General features: G+C 38.0%; 1 protein-coding gene across 1 annotated transcript; it reads left to right on the top strand.

Moving 5' to 3' along the window:
* The first annotated feature begins 3,933 nt into the window (after nt 1-3,933).
* Nucleotides 3,934-22,039, top strand: cavin1b (caveolae associated protein 1b). The gene is made up of 2 exons (XM_058765851.1): nt 3,934-4,732; nt 19,507-22,039. The coding sequence occupies exons 1-2, from the start codon at nt 4,223-4,225 to the stop codon at nt 20,362-20,364; spliced, it is 1,368 nt and encodes a 455-aa protein (XP_058621834.1). The 5' UTR covers nt 3,934-4,222; the 3' UTR covers nt 20,365-22,039.
* The last annotated feature ends 134 nt before the right edge of the window (nt 22,040-22,173 follow it).

The following is a 22,173-nucleotide window of genomic DNA, read 5'->3' as shown; positions in this document are numbered from 1 at the left end:
CCATGCCTTGAGAGTATTACTTACTAAAGGACTATTACACAGTGTTCTGCTTAGCTTTGAGTTATGAACAAATAATAGATTTTGTAAGGGGCAGCTGGACTGTGAGGATTCAAGATCAAGCCACACTGATTCAGGGTCTTCAATAAGCCATTCATTAATAAATCGAAGTTGGCAAGCCAATTGATATAATCTAATATTTGGAAAGTCCAAGCCACCCTTTGCACTAGAGAGCTGAAGTTTCGATCATTTCAATCTGGGTTTCCTTTTGCTCCAGATAAATGAACTTAGCCACCCATTTAACTCTTTTATAGCCTTATTGGACAGTAAAACAGGAATCATTTGCATTGGATACAGTAAACGGGGCAGGACATTCATTTTTATCAGAGCCACCCTCCCCAGTCAAGACAGAGGGAGAGCTATCCACCTGTTCAAATCATCACGGATTTTTCCTAGCACTGGTGTGATTGGCTTTGTACAATTGCTTGAAAGCAGGGGTTACATGAATACCCAAATAATCAAAACCATCCTCAAAGCATTTAAAGGGAAAGGAGGGAGACTGATTTGTGAACTTCTTATTACCTAAAAACAGGGCAACTGATTTAGAAAAATGAATCTTGTACCCGGAGAATTGCCCTAACTCCTGAATAAGGTCTACAATTTTTGGCACAGACACCTCGTGATCTGAAAGAAAGAGCAGCACATCGTCCACATATGAAGAGATTTTGTGCTGCCTACCTCCCAGCCGCCTCCTCTCTTATCATCTGAGCAAATGGCTCTATTGCTATTGCAAAAAGCAATGGAGAGAGAGGGGGCAGCCCTGTCTGGTACCCCGAAATAAAGGAAAATTGTCAGATATGTGACCATTAGTATAATGACCGCAGCAAGAGGATCTGTATAAAGTATTCACACCCACTTTATAAAGTATTCTCCAAGACCAAATTTTTCTAAGGTGTAAAATAAATAAGGCCACTCAACAGAATCAAAAGCTTTCTCTGCATCTAGAGACAAAATAAGAGAATTAAAACTCAAATTATGGGAAAGCTCAATAATATTTAGTGAGACATTGTGAGCAGAACTTCTGCCTTTAATAAACCCTGTCTGGTCTTCGTTAATAATAAATGGTAGAACCTTCTCCAATCTTAGTGCTAAAATTTTAGATAACAATTTTAAATCAGAGTTTAACAATGCAATGGACCTATAGGAACTGCAATTTTCTGGGTCCTTGCCTTTTTTTAATATAAGAGAAATATTTGCTTCACGAAGTGAAGAGGGCAGACTATCGGTCAAAAATGAATGATTAAACATGGCTAACAGTACATGCTCAAATTCTTTATACAGTTCACATGCAAGGCCATCCGGCCCAGGTGATTTACCAGATTTTAAACTATGGAGTGCGATTGTAGCTTCCTCTCTTCTGATAGGAGCACTGAGAAATTCCCTCTGTTCCTTAGAGACAACAGGAGGGGTCAAGCGATCAAAGAATGATACCATAGAATTACGTCTTTGAAAAGAATAATTAGACTGATATAGCATAGAATAAAATTGTTTAAAAGTAGGATTTAGAACGTTTTCAAATCTTTCAAGTCAAGAATTATGGAAGCTTCTGTGCAGTCTTTAATTATTTATCCATAGTGTTTGTAAATAGCCTATAGACCTTTACTTAGTATATGCTCAGAGTTATCTGATATAGACTGAATGATGCAAGTTTGTGTGCCAGTGTAACAGTGAGAGGTGAGAGTGCAGAACTTAGAGGAATGTAGCACAGACTCTGTAATGAACCGGTATATATTTAGAGTCGGGAACTACTGAAGAAACAGAGATGAGAAACATAAGCCTGACCAATTCACACACACAAACACACACACACACACACACACACACAAGCTGCAAGTCTTTCCTTTGTGTTGTTAGTAACCAAATTAAGGCCTATTATGGGTATCATGAATTTCAGAACATACACCTAATGTTAACTAATATTTTCAAAGAAGTTTATTTAACTTAAATGTATTATAGCTTTATTTTAGTTGATTTATAGAATTTATAGAACTAATTAGCACCTGGACAATCAATGCTCTGAAGATTTTTGAATGTATGTTTTGCTATAGGATCATTTCTGGAGTCATTCAGAGCCATTCCACTGGAAGAATATAATAATGTTATCATCAGTCAGTCTCTAGTAAATAAAATGACTAAAACAGTAAATAACAGCATTTCATCAGAGAGAAAGATGAGCTGGAATAAGACTTGCACATGTGTACACATGCACGCATAAGAGCTCAAGTTATTTTTTGAACTCTTCACTTTGGGTGGCTTTAATGGTGTGCTGTATGGGAAAATGGGCCTTTAGGGAACTTAAAAACCCTGTAGGTCTGGATCACATTCCAGGTCTCGCTGTGTCTGTGCCTGTCTAATACTGTTACACTCTCCAGAACCTCATGTTATCTTCACACATATACAGCACTGTCACAGAGGAAAGAAATTACTACTCAGAGTTTGTTCAAGAGATATAATGGAGTTTGGAATTGTGTCATATAAGTATCACCTTGTTCTTACAATTCATCTAGAGGTATAAAAATAGACAAATGAGACAATTGTTGATATACAGTAGGAATTTAGACCTATAAAATTAATGCGATAAGATGATTTGACCTTTATTTGACGAAATGATTGAGTTTCACCCCCATGAATAAGAACTATACTTTAGCATATTTTCAGTATAGTACTTATTACAGAAATAATATACTGTGCAATGTGAATGTAATGTTTTTGGACACTTACTTGCATATTTTAATTACAATTAAATGAAAATGTATAGTAGTTTAAATTTGTTTTAAATACAATTAGTTGAACTCAACAGCTTTTTTGCTTTTTTGACTCACTTAAGTAGGACTATAATACATCTTTATATGTAATTTCATACTTCTGTAGCCTTATAAGTAATACTGACAAGCATTTATGGTAAACTAAAACATACACACGTAAAGTACTTTGTATTTATACTAAATATAATATTGACTCTACAAAATTGCAACATCTTAATTGCAAATACACAAATATATGACATAAACGTTTCAACAGAAATGACGATTAATCGCGATTAATCGCGATTAATCGCATCAAAAATAAAACTTTACGTATATTATGTATATAAATACACACACACACATACAGTATATATATATTGAAAATATTTATATATAATTTATATTATATATAAATATATTTACTGTAATATATAAAATTTCAATTTTTCTTAAATATATGCATGTGTGTGTATTTATATATACAGTACATAATAAATATACACAGTGCACACATGTATTATGCAAACAATAACTTTTATTTTGGATGCGATTAATCACGATTTGACAGCACTACCGTAAATGCTTGTCAGTATATTTAGCAGAGCACTTTAACCATATTTCAAAGACAATAGAAGTAATTACATATAAGGTGGGTCAAACTGCATTTTATGTAAATGTACAGTTTTCATTTTTAACATGCAAGTGTCTGAGAAAGTGTAAGTGTCATTCAGTTTGCACTTAAGTATTTTATTTCTGTAATAAGCACTCTTTTAAAAGTATGCTTAAAGTGTTCTTCTTTTTCACAGTGCTATCCCCTGTGATTTCAGGAGTGTAGTATTTGTCTGGTTAGTTGTTCATAGCAGCCACAATGAGATGGACCACCCTTATGTAGAATATTTTCTAGACCACTGATATGACCGGAGTCTTCATCTTTAAATGTAAACTGCTTTGACAGTGGAAAAAGTTAATCTCCACAGAGATCTCATTTGTTTTTGTTTTTTTACAATGGGGTCCCAATGCAGGCCACTGGGTGGAGCACTGCTCTCCAACACACATACATACACAGTGTGCAGGGGGAGTGTCAGTGGCTAAGAGGAAGGCAGCTGGCACGCAGCTGATTTGTCTGGAGGGTTTCACAGGAAAGTGTGGCATTCACGACCCAGCGCTCATGCAGTACAGACCGTCCACAGCCTGCTTGCCAGCCTCCGCTGCTCTGGCCAGATCCCAAACACACTCAGAGAGAGAAAGAGAGAGAGGAGAGCAGATGTGGTGAGTGTGACAGAGGAGGGAACAGTTAGGTGAACTCTAAAGGGGAATCCTGAGAGCAGGCGAGAAAGGCGAGTAAGGACATAGAACTTTCCACTGCTTGTATCCTTTCTCATTCCACGCTATTTTACCACATTTTCAAGCTTTTAAACATGGAAGTGATTGAAGACAGCCATCTGCACCTGGAAGTGCCTGATCCGCACAAATCCCTCACTGAGATCTCAGAAGATGAAATCAATCTCCCAGCCTCTGATGATGAAGATGAGGCCATCACCGAGAACAAAGCAAAAGCTGCTGATGGGAAAGAAGAGGCAGGTGAGGGAGACAAAGGTGAGATGAATGGAGTCATGGTCCTGGCGCTGCTGGACAAAATCATCGGGGCCGTGGACCAGATCCAGCAGACTCAGGCCGGGCTGGAAGCCCGTCAGCGGGATATGGAGAGATCAGTGACGGGCATCCAGGGGGAACTCACCAAACTGTCCAAGAGCCATACCACCACAGCCAACACGGTCAATAAGATGCTGGAGAAGGTGCGGAAAGTCAGTGTGAATGTGAAGACGGTGAGAGGGAACCTGGAAAAACAGGGCGGGCAGATCAAACGCCTGGAGAGCAACGAGAACGAACTTCTGAAGAGAAGAAACTTCAAAGTCATGATCTACCAGGTGAGGAGTGTGCACACAGAGGACAGTTAGGATTGCTTAGAGGTTGATCAGGTCTCATAGCTTACATTTAAATGAAATATTAACTTTGTCTCAGCTGTTTCTCTTGAAATTCTTGAAAGATGGACACACATGAGACAATTGTTGACATGCACTAAAAGTATAGAGCCATAAAATGAATGTACTATGTAGACAGAATAGCTCAGATCTCGGAGGAACTTGATAAGAAATGTTCTTATTGAAATCCCTTACTTCACAATGACTTCACTTCTGACTGCAGATTTCAGTTTCTTGGCAAATCGGAGCAAAGTTTGAGATATCTTCTCAAACCCAAGATTAGGTGAAAACAAAGCAAGTTGCCATATGCTCTCCATTTATTGTAATTGGCGTCCAGAAGAAACGTTTGAGGTATTGCAAAGAGATCTTGTTTGTTTTTTCTTTCCTTTCATAAATTACAAAGATATTTTGTAAAAGAATGTGTTTTGTAAAGGTGATTTGCACAATGAGTGTAATATAAAATCTGCAGGGTGCATCACATGTCACAGCCATAGTTGGCAGGGTGTGGCCTTGGTAAAAATGAATACATCTTACCATTGAAAAAAAGTCAAAGTACGCACATCCAAAGCGTCTTGGCCAGGTGCAAGATAAAAAAATACATCAAATCATACAGAAAATATCTGCAGACTGTTATTCTGCCTTTATTTAGAAAAAGTTAATGTCAGACATGTGCGCCTGATGAAGGTCTTCGACCGAAACGTTGCCGTTTTGAACTTTATCTATATAAAGGGAGAATAACAGTGTGCAGATCCGTTTTGTATTATGTTACATCTTACAATTAATAAATATAAGCATGTATAGTGGCTCTTAAAAGTGTTTCCTTACTTAAAATTGAACGTCACCTTATTACATAACAAAGCATCAAAGCACAATTTTCAAGTGCAGCATTTAACAAAAAAAAAAATTGTGTTCAAAATATCACACATAAGTTTACAGACATTTCCTTCAACATAAAAACTCAACACAATGCAATGCATAATTCAAAATATGAGTAAAACACCTATGGAAAAAGTTCCTTCATATTGACACATTAAAATGTTTGGATCCTTTTAACCTCTGGTTACTCTGCTAGGACATAAAATCACCAGATTATTAAAAGCCACTGATCAAAAAATTATGAAGAAAAGAGTTTTGAGAAGAAGCTCTAGCAGCCTCTTTACACGTGACATTTATTATCTATCGCAAATAACGTGTAAACATTTAAAGGTGTTACTTGAATGAACAAATACTTTATTAATCAATCATGTAAATCGCTTCCAGTGTTGATGTACATTTTTATGTCCACATGCACTGTGTGTTACTGAAGTCGCCTCAGCTGGGCTACCTGCTGCCTTAAAAAGCAGGATTCTGTTTGATGGTCGCAGAATAAACGAACACTGACATGTTTTTACATGCATTCTCTCTCCAACACGGCAGTCATGCTGGATTAATGTAGAGAAGGTTTCTTTCTTTTTCTCATAGATGGAAAATACCACAAGCAAAATCCAGAGACTATTTTAAAAGGGTGGGAGTGGTTTGTCAGGGAAAGAGGGAATGGAAGAACATGAACAGAGGGTAAGGACAGAGTAGAGGGGAGTGGGACACGCAAGAAAAAGGGTAGCTTCATGCAAAAATAGTCAGAGAGAGTTACTCAGACAGTCTGTCTGTAGTTAGAGTTTTTTTTTTTTGGCTGTATAATGCAATGTGTAATAGCTTGCAGCTTTGCACAGTGGCGCAAGAACATTCAGAGTTTCCACACAGTGAGTCAGAAGAGGCTGGAGCTGCCCACCCCATGCACACACAGTTCACTAATTACTCTTCTGAACATCCTTCCTTCACTCATCAGAGAGGGAGGCTCCGTCACAATTCCACCCTGTTATTATTTTGCAAGTTTAGGAAGCTCAAATTCCACTCTTTTCATTCAAATCTACTTATTCTCTCATCTTTTTCTTTAAATTAGGTGGTCCTACACGATAAGGTCAGAAACATTGTAGAGTACGCAAATACAGATGCGAATACTTGGTCAATGCATTGCAAGCATCCCATTATATAATGTGCATTCTTGCGTTATTGTCTTGAGTTGCCAGACTTTCTACTTCACCATCAATTGTAGCCTATTACATATATTATCATGATTTATTTATTTTTGGTCAAGAACTGCCCAGTTAGAGACTGTCTGACTGACATGCAAACCACCAACCACTGGTGGTTTTGTTTTTTACATGTCGAGTAGGGTTGATTAAAAAACACAGAAAAATATATCAGCAAATATGCGTAGCTTTTGTGATGAACATTCTGTCCATCCAAAATTAATGAGTACAGATAATTGCACAGACATAAAGCTATATAGCCTATATATGTCTGATAATGGATATCTAATTTACCAAATTCAAACAAATTTTGAATATCTTTGAAAAAATTGATGACACAAACTGGCAAAACTTCAAGTGGCTAGTTCTTCCGTTATAAGAGTAGTTTATTTAAAGAGTAGTTGATATCAGGCAATGTCGGGCTGTTGTGATTGTCTGTTGGGCTATTTTTTGCAGTGTGTTCCGCGCAATTGGCACCAGTCTGTGACCCCTGTTGGTGGCTTTTTGGCTGATTGAGCGTATTGAATTGGCAGCGAAGCCCATTGGTGATAGAGTTCGTTCTGATTTGGTGTTGTGCTTAGCAAAACAATGCACGAGATGAAAATCAAAATTGAAGGAAGCAAGAAGACTTCCAGGTATTCCCTTTTTGAATAATGAATACAGAATACTGCCACCTGCTGGTATGGAGAGTTATCTCGTCTCATGCAGGTGCAGAATGTAAATGCTAGTTGGCCATTGGCTGTAGTCTTTGCAGTGTGTTTAAGCACAACTTTTTTTGTTGTTTGCCAGGATGCAGGCGATGTAAGGCGACAACACAGTAATCGCCACTAATTCTTTGAAGTTGGTTTGGAAAATTGACTTTCGAAAAAAGTTTATGATAATGCCATCTATAGCACCCTTTGTGGTAATGCTGTGAATGCTTGTGTGAATTGTGCCCTGGTCGTGTGAAAGTTACTGTAGAAGTGTTTACATTCACACACGTGCATAGCATCTGTTTCAGGCCTGATACATGTCAGAGTACTGAACTCATCAGAGCCAAGTCTTTTCACCAATGGCATGCAAATCCAACCATTAGATAATTACACACACGTCTGATTTGCATGCTTCATGGGTGTTTTGAAATGTTTTATAGGACAAAGAGCATTCTAATCATTTGTCTCCTTCAGCACAGTAGGCCAATGTTCCATATTTCATAATTTGTAAAACGCGTGTCTGACAGACACTCCAGGGTCATTAGTTAGAGGGTGTTTAGGGGATTTTGTTGTGTCCCTGCCCAAAGGAGACGCCTCTCTCCTCACCCCACTGAGCTCTTCTGTTCCGAGTGAAAAGAATAACAGTTTTCATACAGCAGGGACTATCGTTGAGGGGCTTGTCAAGCAGTATGGAAGTTACTAGGCAAGCTACTGGAAGTCATAATGCAGTGTAGTTAGACTTCAGCAGAGCCAGAAATGGTGGAGACGGTCAATATTACAAATTTGCACTAAAGCTCAGTTTGGGATACTATTGTCACACTTTATTGCTGGTTTGAATTTTTTTTAAACACAATCAAGATTTTGGTCTTTTCCCTTTCAAGCAGATAGGAATCATAATTGTAGGCCTTTTAGAAACTAGCTGCCCGGGGGTGTTACCAGTTAGTACTGATGATTCTTTGCCTTTCTGACCCCTCTATATCATCATCAACATTCATCCTGTCATCTGCTGCTGCTACAACACTCTCTCTCTGCTTCTCTCTATCTCATGCTAACATGCTTTTGACATATTTTTATCACCTTCATTATCTCTTTTCATTATGTGTTGGATATTCATTTGAGTGGGACAAAAGGTTTTTCAGATCAGTTGGCACCAGTTAAACATTATAGCTGTGTGCGATGTGTTTTGGTTAACAATAAAAGTAAAAATGTCATGCATTAAGTTTTCATGATATTTTAGATTTGGCAACTTTTTTACACTTTATGTAATAGGACATCCATATTTAAACCCATTTTACTTAACAGGACAGATTTCTGTATGAAACGTGATATTGAAATATTTTGTTTATCCTGTTGTAGAAATGTTCTTTTCACAGTCAGATATGATTTAGTTTTTTATCTGTGTGTAAAAGCATCCAATAATAACAGAGGTTACTGAGAAAAATCAGATTTGGTTCTCAACATGTCAGCCCCTATAAGGTGACCCACATAAAATATTAGCCAAATGCATTACTAAGTTACAAAGGTTTATTCCCTACACTAAAACGAAAAACACATATGGCACATTTTAAACGCTTTGCTACAATAAACCTCTAAAACCTTTTAATAGCATTTATTGTTGCTTCTTGGGCCCTCTGGGCATGGATATAGAGGTGTATTCCAGTTATTATTCCTCTTCTATTCAGTGAAAGCAGGAAAGGGAGTGCGAGAGGAGGGTTGTGCGGTAGGGTGTGGTGTCTTAACAAAGTGGAGCTCATATTTACCGTGCTGATTCATACTTCAGGCATCCTCACTCCCCTGTCTCCATCTAGCTCTTTTGCTTCTCATCCCATTTTGCAACCACACTCCCAGTATATCATGCATTTATAAACCTGCCAGTACCTTTCACACCCTGATACTCCCTGCCTCCAAAATCCTGATGGCTCATTGGCCTGAGCTTCACCTCAAACTCTTGAATGCATTTGAAGCGACTGTTACTGATAGCTGTTATGTGAGCAGTTTGTTTTGCCTTTAAAGAAGGCAAAGGTATGCAAGCTGATTCATTTCATATTAAACATAATAAATGAAACAAATATACAATAAAAATATATAAAATTATATTATAAAATTATATAAAAAAAAGAATATAAGCAAGAATAATATTATTGTAGATTATCCTTAAACTCCTTAAACTTATCAACAACAAACAAATCTGAGGACAGTGACATTTTTTTAAATGTTTTTAAGACGTGTCACCAAGGCTACATTTATCCAAAAAAACAGATAATGTGTGTATACTATTACAATTTAAAAGAAGGATTTTCTGATTCTCTATTTTATTATATTTGAAAATGTTATTTTCAGAGGCCATTACTCCTGTTTTAAGTGCCACATGATCCTTTACAATTTTAAAAATAGGAATTTCTTTCATAAAAAAAGTCTTGCTGACCCCAAACTTTTGATATATGTAGGCCAATGCAATTGACATTTATTAACACATAACATATTAACATATAGACTATACACACAATAAAATATAGTTATAATGCCCAAAAATGTAAATGCATAACACAGTTTACACGCTATAATGCATATTGCACAAAACAAGGGAGACACAGGTTTTATCAGCAAGGGAAGTTGTTTAGAAGTTCGTAGGCTGCTACAATCAGGGCCAGATAATGGTCCCATTGGCAGCTCAGTAATTGCAAACTTTGGTAGTGGTTTGCTTGCACTGTACTTTATGTACAAAGAGCCTTGGTTTGGCTTCAAGCTTCAGGTCATTCTGCCTTTCTGCCTGATGCTTTGAATGCTTGTAGAAATGGCTTATTGTGCTATTAAATCTTTGCATCATTAAAACATATTCAAGAGTTTTGTTTAAGGCAGGCAGTGCATAAAATAGATCTTTTAGCACACCTTTCTGCTTTGCTTTATGGGTTGGATCCAATTTCAGTCATGTACATCCACTGAACTGGATGGTTAGTTTCAGTCTCGTCCTGTATAAGTGGGTGGTTCTTGTTAAGAATAGGTTGAAATTTGGACCATTTGTCTAGCCGATAGTCAAAAGCTATACATGAGCTCTAAAAACTTTAACCTGAGCTCAAATCTATTTCTATTTTGATTAAGTTCAGAAATTCTCAACCTGGATGCATAGTAATGGTTTAAAACATTTCGGGATCATAGAGACTGGTTCAAGCAAGCAGAGATCTGTGAGAAATACACTGAAAAAGACCTATAAATTAGAAGGAAATCTTGGATCTTGTCCACCTCTCAAAAACTGGAATGCTTAGCTGTATCATGTAACTTATATAATTAACACCAATCACATAGTGGAGTAAGTTGATAACTAATGTATTTTATCTGGCCCTAACACTGGTAGACCATATATGGCAAAGTCACAGAAATACTCCCGTTGTCTACGTCATGTAGAAAAGCCCATTTGTCTTATGTTATGTCACTTTGGAAGCAATTTGAACAAAGCAGGGGCTTCCTCCACTGACCAAAGAGAGAGCAGCACATGAGACCAGGAAAAGAGGAGAATTAGAGGAAAAGTGTGTGAAACAGAAGTGTGTAGGGTGAAGTTATGAGAATAGAAAGCCATCTGGGACACACACATCTGTGAGAAGGGAAGGAAAGGCACTAGTGGTTGCTATAAATAGGATCTGCTGCATAGTTGTTTGATTATGAGGGGGAGAGGGCTCATGGACGAAGCTGGGTTATAATTGATCTGGATCAGATACTCAGAAAGCCTCATGTTCAGCCGAAGGCAACAGTAGAATGGATGGCTATATCCACTGCTGGCACGGCCCAGTGCTGTGTGTCTTTTTGAGTTGTTTCTGTGCAGTTAATCTTCATGCGGGCATGAGGCATAGCAGCATGACTCTGGCTTTTGGCCCATGTTTCTCAGTTTGGTAGAGGCTTTATCTTGTTTGCACTCGATCGACTACCCTCCATCTTTCCTCTTCTCCTCCTTCTCAAGATTGTTCAGTGTTGGGTAAATGTTTTTGAAACTGTATGAGCTACAAGCTAGTTTTAATTTAAAGTAGTTCGGCTACACTTTAGCCACCCTTAGTTTACTGGGCTACAAATAACAAGATACAATATATACATGTGTGTACTCACACACAGAGTACATATTTGAGAAGTACACATACTTTAAAAGCACACTTTTAAAAAGAGTACTATTTACCGAAAAATTATACTTACAATATACTATAAGTGTAAACTGTAATGAGTTCTGACACCTGATTGCATATTAATTGCAAATGAAAATGTATTATAGTTTAAATATGATATTATTGCTGTTAGTGTACTGAAAAATAAATAGAGTAAATTTATTAACAATGCTACATTTAGGCATGTATGGTTCCATGAAGAACATCCATGGAACTTTTCCATCGCACAAACGTTTCTTGAAAGTTAAAAAGGTTCTTCAGGTTATCAAATGTTCTTCACACTAAGAAAATAAGGTTCTTTTAACTGTTCCTTGAAAGGTTCAGGGAACCCAAATGGTTAATTTCTGACATTGCTGTGAAAAGCCACTTTTTGGAACCGTTAATTTTAGTAGTTACTCCCACCAGTGGTTCTTTTCTAAGATGAATTATGGTCACAGTGGGCCTACACAGAGGTAGCATTCTTCTTTATTATACAAGAAACTATCCCGTTTGTATTAACAGTAACAAAAACGATAGGAGAAAGACAGCAAAGATTCATTCTTGGCCATTAGTGGACTTAAGAAGATATACAATGCCAAATTTTGTGTGTTAAAAAATAAAAAATGCATGAGAGTATCCCCTAAAATGAATTCTGTGTGTTTGCAGAACTAGAGAGATTGTTGCAATGGTTGATAAAGTTATATGTATCACACTTTGCATTGTAAATCAGCTGTAAACCATTTGGCATGTCCTAATTTTGAAATATTGATGATTGATATTATTGTTTGCCAATAGTATAATTTTACAAAGATAAATCTCCTGTGTTTCAAATTTCAAAGCATTTGTATTTATTTGTATTCAGGGATTCTGGGATTGTGTTGCTGGTCAGCATTTGGTGCAAAAGTAAAAAAAAAAAAAAAAGTAGACTGAATCAGTATTTCTTTTGCTGCAGGGAGCGTTTAGTACATTACTACGGCTGTACAGAGAGGATGTGCTGATGTTCCACACAGTCATAAATCTCTGTGTAAACACAAACCTCTCTCCTCCATTGTTATTGGAAAGAGTAACTCAGCAGCACCATAGCAACCATGATTGTGGTGCCGGGCAGCGCTCTAAATCAGTGGGCAGAACAGGCCGATGGCAACAGCATGTTCTGAATAACAAGCTAAATATTCTTTACTGTACTGGATATGGGAACACGTCAGTCTAAGAAAAGGGTTTCAGTTTGCCACAGACTGGAAACTGCCTGCTTTTGCTTATAAAACTTAACATGGCAGCGAATGCACGAGTTGCTCCATGCGTTACGCTGCAGACCTTTAGGAAACATTTTTGAACAGTCTGTTGTTGATGAATATAGAAATAAAGAATTGCTTTGTGAGTTCCAGATGCTCTATGCCAACGTTCACTTTCTCAGAGCAGCGTGCTCTAATGGAATCCGGCCAAGATCTGCCATTTTATAGCATGAGTGATTTCCTAAAGTTTACACTGAGCTCCACATGGACGTGAATCTTCAAGGACAGCCGCAATTGCTAAGCACACAGTTGCCACAGTTGTCTCGACGGTCACCATGGGGATACTGTTGTGCGGTTGCCATGGAAACACTCAGTGTTTATGACATCAAACAGTTTAATTTGGTGTTGTAACAGTTGAACAGCTCTCTCTATCTCAACAACAGCCTCTGATTCATCAAACAATATTCCCTGCAGGGAAAGCTAGCATACCATCACTTTATATAGTCAAATCTCTCTCTCTCTCTCTAACTCTCTCTCCCTCCCTTTGAAACATTAAAGTAGAAAAAATAACTCAGCAAAAGAACAGCTGAAAAGAAAAGACTTCTTTCCCTAGAGTCTGTCCACACAAATATTTTCTCTCTCCTTCTATTCCTCTATTAATATAATAAGGGAGCATTATCATTATAAAGGAACAGATAGTTCAGACTCTGATGGGGTAACATAAGCCTGTGATGGTATATTAATGGCCAAAAAGAAGCTGATGTTGGGCAAATGTTGTCACAGTTGGGCAAAATTCTGTGGTGAATAGAAACTACAACAAATACACTTTTTCTTTGCTTTCCCATTTGCTCTAAATGCAAAAAAAAGAAAAGAAAAAAAGAAGCATTTCTATGACTTTACATTGCTTGATTTTACTTTAGACTTTACTTTAGATTGATTATGTTGATCAAAAGATAGAAATATATCAAATTTGTCATAACTTTTGAATTAGAAACGCTGTTTATTAGAAACATTCATGCAGCAGCATTACCCAATTTTCTGTAATCTAATAGCAAGGTTATATAACACAATGTATGGTGCCCTAAATGTACATTATTACAGACATTTTTTTTTTATTAAAAAGTGGTCAAAATTTATTTTTAAGGTCTAATTCTTTCTATTAACAAACCATTAACTATGACTTTTGCGTCAACAAACTCCTAATTTGCTGCTTATTTATAGTTAGTAAGGTAGTTGTCAAGTTTAGGTATAGGATTAGGGATGTAGAATATGGTCATGCAGAATATGTGCTTTATAAGGGCTAATAAACAGCCAATATGTTAATAATAGGCATGCTAATAAGCAACTAGTTAAGAGCGAGAATTGGTCCCTATACTGAAGTGTTACCAAAATAGATTTGCAATGTTAATAACTGTGGAAAGATGTAATCACAGTATGTGAAAATTGTCCATTAGGACCGAAAGGTGGTTAAAATCCTAGCTCCAACCCTAATTAAACCTCTGAACCTGTTAATTGGGTCTTTAGGATAACTACAAACTTCCTGCCACGTTTGCTGAAGCAGAATGGAGATAAATGCTGCAGGGAGATGGACCACCAGGAGCAGAATTAAATAGCCTGCATGATATTTGTGAGCTCTGATATGAATAAGACATAAAGGAAACTGTTAATGTTTCTTTTATCTCTCTGCTAAAGATATGCCTCTTTTAGTGTGTGCTTAAGTTTCTTGGTTTGTGTGAAACAGAATCTTACCAAAGCCCTTTGTGCTCCACATACACATTCCACACGTACTCCCTATCCTGGTGTTCCACATTTCCATTTCCTGCCATGTCGAAGTTATGCAACATGTCCGGAGGATTCCCTTCCACACATCCAGTGCTTCTTGGGAAAACCCCACTCCCACTCATTTTCCCTCTGCTCTGACCCTGTGCTGGAGTTTGTGGGTGTGGTGGTTGACTTTGAAAGGAAAGGTGGGGCGGAGGGTGTTTTGGTAGGGAATCCCTCATCGCCATGGAGACACGGCAGGCTGGAGGCAGGCAGATGTGAAAGAGCTCTTCACATGTGACCGAAGAGAGACGCTTCTGTGAGGCAGTGGAAATATTCCGCCATCCACACACAGTGTTTTCATTTATCAGTCTGCTGACATGTGGAAAGCATTTTCAGCTTACTTTTTTGTTCTAATGAGGATCGGTTCACCCCAAAATTAGAATTCTGTCATTAAACGCAACCAATATGTTCTTTCAAACCTGTACGGCTTTCAGATAACTTCATTGCCATGCCATGACTAATCATCATTAAAAGAAAATAAGCACCATACACTCTTAAAAATAAAGGTTCTTTGGCATCTATGGTTCAATGAAAAATCTTTAAAGTCTATGGAACCTATCCATTGCACTAAAGGCCCTTATTTATGATTAAAATGTCCTTCTTATTATTATTTTTTTCTATTCACTGAAAGGCTCTTTTGCAAATCCAAAATAGTTCTTCTATGGCATCGCTGTTTTAAGAGTGTAAATGCAGTCCATACGGCTTCTGTGCTATCTTCTGAATCCATATGATGGCGACTGTGTGAGAAATTTATACATAATCAATGAGTCAGTAAGCTGAACTCGAGAATCAGTCTTAATTTATGAATAAATTGTTCATTCCAATAATTGGTTTACTAATCTAGTTTTAAGGCTAAACTCGGCGAACTTGAGAACTGAGTTCTTAAAAAAATCTGTTTTCCAGCATATGATGGTTTGGAAGGACATGAAGTTAAATAAGTAATGACCAAATTTTAATTTTTGGGGAACCATAATGAAACACTTTAGACATTTGAATTTTTTCATCTCATTTGTGGAGATATAAAGTTGTGGTATGTGAGGAAAAAGTTGTTTTCATCTAAAAAATGACAGATACTGTTTGCAAAAGAGAAGGACCGATGAATGAAAGTATAAAAGAAAGGACGTTTCTGCTGACCAGCTGGGGTTGAAGCCAGCTGATATCAGCATATGACAAACCTACCTGCAAACACACAAGAGAGACAGACAGACAGATAGACAGACAGTTAACCAAACCTCACACCATGTGACACACACAGTCAAAAGAGCTCTTGTTGTGTCCGATGTGTTTATACACGCTGTGACAAACACACGCACGCACATTAACTGTCTCAGAGACACACAAACAACTCTTCTGTTCATGTGCTCATATATTATGTCAATCTCTGTAGCCCATGGCCCTCCATGCTTCTGTGGTTGGCTCATGGAAAAGTCAAGCTGTCTGTGATGTGGTCTCAGTTCTCTGTAAGTGACTCATACATATGTGTGGGTATGTGTGTGTACGTGCAGAACACCTTGTGTTTGAGAGGAAAAAAGGGGGAAAGCCTTGCATGACACAATTTTTCTTATCCAGACCATGATGAGGCAGCGACGGAATGAAAGAAAGGAGGAATCTTTATAACATGTGTTGCTGCACTGACTCAGATATACTGTATGTTGCTTATTTCCAAGACAGCTGTGTGTGCGTGTAATGGGTGAAAGCAGCTGGAATTAGATGGTGGGTTTACTTCTCTTCTCTTCTCTTCTCTTCTCTTCTCTTCTCTTCTCTTCTCTTCTCTTCTCTTCTCTTCTCTTCTCTTCTCTTCTCTTCTCTTCTCTTCTCTGGCTAGCTTAGATGTGTTAAGGACATGTGCTTTCAACAATGACATTATTGTATCTGGTAGTAATCACTGATCTATTTCTGGATTATGAAAGGGGAGCTCTGTTTTAGATTGAACATACTACCTTCAAAGTTAGAGCCAGATTTACTAAACAGGGCAAATTAGCGTTAGAACGCAATTCCATAAAAGCGCCAATGGGAGGGGAAAATTCTGCGGGTGATTTACTAACACATTAAAGAACACAGACACAGCCAGATCATTTCCATAATGATCAGCGCAATCCACATGCTTTTTTTGGGGTGTTAAATAATGGCGCAAATACCAGTAATTCGATAAACAAAATCGTTTATTGTTAGCTATAAAGTTACTTTATTGTTATTGCTCTCTTATATAGTAGAAGAAGAAACCAGCCTTCCTCCAATCCACAGTGCAAACAGCAAATGCATTTTACACAGATATACTAAATATGGATTGTTCAGTGCATAATAATATATAAAGGGATTTCTGTCTCATAGCTTGAGAGGATCTAACCTTTCAAAAGGGAACGAGTTCAAAGAGATTTTTTTTTTCTTGGGAATGTGAAATGTAACTCCCCAGCTCTTATCGTTCCCCTCATACACACATTTACTCACATTTTCCAATCGTTTCTAATGGTGGAGTGCGCGTTTCCCTTCCTCTCTGCTCGGCAGAACAATGCAACATTAACTTGAGAGAGGCACTTTGGGATGTGGGCTCACCAAGGTGACTGCCTGACTTCCTCTAACATGTTTTCCATCTTACTGTTCCTCCATTACAGCTGCTTTTAGAGAATGTTGTTTACTCCAAATGAGTGACCTGCTGACCTTTGGGTCTTTAGTGCCTTAGATTAGATGCCCTTCTAATATTCTGAACTTCATCGTGGTCTGACTTCATATTTGAACCTTTTGAAATGACGTGCTACTACAGCAGAGTACTTTATTTTGTACTAGTCCATTCTTTTGTAAAAGAGGATTTCTCTGTACTTTTTACGTTAGCATGTTAGCATTAGCTTCAAGTTCATTACCTGAAAAAGTATTAGGGTAGTGCATTGTTCATCATATCATAAGAAGCTATTGTTTTTGCAGGGACCTGGGTTCGAATCAAACCTACAACATGACCTCTCTCCCTGTTTTATTTGCTACATGTGAAAAGCTGACAAAGTTTGACAAACTTAGTTCTTGTGCCCAGCTAAATTTTGTGGTTGAAATCCTGCATTTCTGTAGAAATCTGTGCAATCACGAATTTTGTGAAAGATTTCAGAGGCAGATTTCACTCATGTTCATACTGTACAACAGACAATGGGCTTTTTATGACTGTGAAATTTCACTAACCTGTAGAGGGAGCAGTCATAAAAGTCCATTTGGGTGCAAATATTCCAACTTTGACATTTACAAACCTCTTGTTGGTCTTAAAAACTGCTCCGGGTGTGTGTTCACTATTGTGTGTGTGCACTTGGATGGGTTAAATGCAGAGCACAAATTCCGAGTATGGGTCACCATACTTGGCCACACGTCACGTCCTTTACTTTCCTAAAATTGGTTTACTCCAATACTGCTCTCTCTATTTGACACAAAGCAAACTAAACTGATAATTCAGGCATTCATCATCCTCATGAAACAACCCAAATATATACATGATATATTAATTCAAAATATGCCTGTCCCCATGTGTAGTATAGAATGAATGAAGACACTGTGTCTCAGTATATGTCTGTTTTTATGTGAGTTTGGAGGTATAAAATTAATGCAAATACAAACACCTCCAGCAGCAGCACGAGCTTACCGACACTGTGTTTGCTTGTTTGTTGTTTTCCCTGTGTGGATCATTTGTCCCAGCTTGATGCAGGGGAAAGAATAAATCAAACAAGAAAAGACATCCTTATATTTGTTGGTTTGGCCTGGGAATGTTGGCAGTGACATTAACAGAGCAAAACGGGATGACTCAATGTATCACACTGATGGAAAATATGTCTCCTTTACAAACAAGTCAGAGCATTGTGCTGTAGAAAAAGAGTGTGCTTGGGAACGAGGGGCTTCGCAGGATGGAATGCTGGGAATTAGGGTCGGGCAGGAGGGTGGGTGGGAGACAGGTCGGAAGGGAAGGGAAGGGAAGGGCAATGAAAGAATGGAAGAACAACAAAAGAAAGAAAACAAAAACTCTGATGAGGAACATAAGAGGAACAGCTCTGGCTGTGAGTCGTGCATGTTCTCCACTTGTTAACCTTTGTTAGAATACATTTAAGATAACTCTTTCATATGCACATGCTTGTTCGACATTACAAATAGTAAAGGTTTGCCTCAGGAATTCCCTGCTGAAGTTGGTATTAATGAGGGATACAGAAGGTAACTCTTAGAATTACCTTTTAAATGATACAAACCCTATAAGTGCATAACAATGTTTGTAGTCACCCTACAAACATCATAAAATAGTATCAGCGACCCCAGTGAAATCAAATGCTCAATCTAATAATGGTCTTTTTGTGATTTCAGCATGTGGGTGGGTGTGTTTTTGTGAACGTGTGTAAGGTCACCATTAATGTTACCACGGATACTGAACAATAGGACCATTAAATAGGATAAATAAAGACAGGACATTGATTGTTTTGGTAGTGCTTAGTTTGGAGATCTGTTACACGCTTTTGGCAGAGGAGGCTTATTAATTTGTCATTTCCTTAAAGAGAGAGATGCAACCATGGAAAAAATAGATGACATTTTCAGCAGAAAGTATTAGTGGTTCTTGCATAATAGTAGCATGCTGGTTCAGTAGACAGTAGTTGGGCTTTTTATTAAGTTATAGCCTGAGTAAAAGGGACCCACCACAGATTTTCTCCTTTTTTTAATCTAGATAAAGAAAGAAAGCCAATTTACAAATGTTTTGAGGAATGTGTATCAGCTTGCCTTCGTTGCTGTGAATTACATGATTATTTTGGTGTCTCTCTGCAGGATGAAGTGAAAATACCTTCAAAAGTCAGCGTGGCCAAGTCCATGAAGTTGCCAGAGTCTGTGGAAGGAGAAGCTGAAGGTGAACACAAAGCAGCAGCAGAGGAAGGAGGAGAAGACAGAGAGAAAGTCAATCTGGACCTGTCCTCTGATGAAGAGGAGGTGGAGATCGAGGAGACCATTGAGGAGTCTCGAGCAGAGCGCATCAAACGAAGCAGCCTGCAACGAGTCCAGAACATCAAAACTGCTTTCTCCAAGGAAAAAATGGAGAAAACCAAGCAAAAGACCAAGGAGAATTTGGAGAAGACCAAACAGAAGACCAAAGAGAACTTGGAGAAAACTCGCATGAAGACCAAAGAGAACTTGGAAAAAACCAGGCAGAAGACCAAGGAGAATCTTGAGAAGACCAAACAGAAGACCAGGGAGAACCTGGAGAAAACACGTCACAACATAGAGAAAAAGATGGGCAAACTCGGCAATCGGATGTCTGTGAACCCTGAGCGCAAAGAGAAGCTCAAGTCCTCGCAGAAGAAGGTGGTGAAGTCTTTCACTCCTGACCACACCATCTATGCTCGCTCCAAAACGGCTGTCTACAAGGTTCCGCCGTTCACCTTCCATGTGAAAAAGATCCGTGAAGGAGAAGTGGAGATCCAGGGAACCGAGATGGTGGAAGTCGGTGGGGATGCAGAGGAGGTTGAGAATGCAGTGATGGAGGGAATAGAAGATGAGGAGATGGAGATGGAAGGTGGCGAGATGGTGGAGGAAGACGATGAGACAGAAGATAGCGCTGAGATGAGAGCGCTACTGGAGAGGGGAGAAGAGCTGGTGTTAGTGGAAGACCATGACAGAGATAGCGATTAGTGTTTGTGTGTGTGTTTGGGTGCTTACACATTAGAGAAGCTTGTAACAGAACGTTTGATTGGTAGGACAGTATGGAAGGCTCAGTTTGATATCAAATGTCAATACAGCAATAAATCTGATTTCTGAAAGCTCAACTCTCTGAGATTCTAATCAATGAACTGATGCCTAAAGAGGTTTTGGTTTCGACCAAACCCTTTATATTTTTCTCTACATCTTTGCAGAGCACCATCTCCATTAAAGTGTTTGCAGCATTCTCTGACATAGCATAACCTCTAGTGTGTAGGCGCCCTGAGCATGTGTGCTGTACTGCCAGTCCAGATATTGGATTCTGCAGGAGAATGTGAATGTGTCTGTTTGCATGTGTGTATTTGCATCTTTTCTATCAGCAGAATGTTTCAAATTCAGGGTGACTCTATTCACCTAACGTATGTGCGAGTGAGAGATTTACTGTAGTAGTTCAAGTAACTTAGTTCCTTGAGTGAATAAGACTAAGACTAAGCGTGCCAATCAATAAGATGCAAGATGGTATCTGGGAACATTATTGTGCTAGATGGACAGGATGAACATAAATTCAAAACTCTATGATGATACCGGATAACAGAGAGATGGCTTGATCAAATGAACAACAGACCTGTTGGACAGGTAGTTCTTTTGTTCTAGAAGATTATTTGGTCACATTTTATATTAGGTGGCCTTCACTACATTGAGTACCTCTACTGTGTAACCACATTTACTGCTCATGAGTTTGGGGTGTGAATAGGTTGAGTAAGGGTTGGGTTACATTTAACAGTGTATAAAGTGAGACCAATTATTTTCCTTCTTGTTCTAGTCTCACATGTAGAGCTACAAACTGTTCTTCACTTTTCACAGAAGGTGGAGGAACAAACCAAGATAAGAAAACCTGAAGTATTGCTTCTGAGTGCTCATTTTTATATATCTTTTATATATCTTAGTTTAATGAATAATGTTACATTTCTGTTACACTGATTATTTTTGGTCTCAATGTGATAAATTACACAAATAGTAAATAGTATATAAGAACATGAAACCACATTTAAACATCAAAAATTATTATGTGACTACATGTTTTTGTCCTTTTGCATGATTTTTACTGGAAACTATCAAAACAGATGATAAAAAGATTGAAGTATAAATGCCTATAAAATGATCTTCAGAATGGCACTGCAGGCTTGCTCAACATAGGCACCAGTGCTCTTTACCCACTTAAAACTACAGTTTGTGTAACATTTTCACGTCCCCTGGTGGACATGTGTAGTAATGTTGTGATGGGCCAATGAGGGATGAACCCTCAGCCTCATTTATCGACCTAAGAGCACAAAAGTTAAAGTTAAAGCGAAACAGGTATGAGCAGCAAAAAGCTACAGCTAATGTCATCAGCACCTCTAATCTTAAATGAAACACATATGATAATGAATCACTGTTATCACTTATAGCACAAGCAGTTCTCAGATGTGTTAATTTCATTCTCCTCAATGCTCAGATAGTATCATTTCAGCAATTGCGTAATCTTGCAAAACTTTTACTCTGCTTTAATCATAGTTTCTTTTTTGTTTGTTTTATTTTTGCTTGTGTAGCTGATGATGCATATGAATATTCTCTTGTAATGTCACAGTCTTAACCACTAATGTGTTAATAAAAGCAATCATGCTTCACACTACATGAGTGCTGTTTATCTGTTCAAAATGTATGTATTATTTTTACACTGTATTGTACTGCATATTTACAAACACACTTACTTATAATATGCAATAGAAAAGCAAGCAAATTATGCAACAACTTATGTTCATA

This window comes from Onychostoma macrolepis, chromosome 24 (genome assembly GCF_012432095.1).
Source record: "Onychostoma macrolepis isolate SWU-2019 chromosome 24, ASM1243209v1, whole genome shotgun sequence".
Taxonomy (NCBI): domain Eukaryota; kingdom Metazoa; phylum Chordata; class Actinopteri; order Cypriniformes; family Cyprinidae; genus Onychostoma; species Onychostoma macrolepis.
The sequence above is the reverse complement of the archived record's forward strand: the minus strand, read 5'-3'. Positions and strand labels throughout refer to the sequence as shown.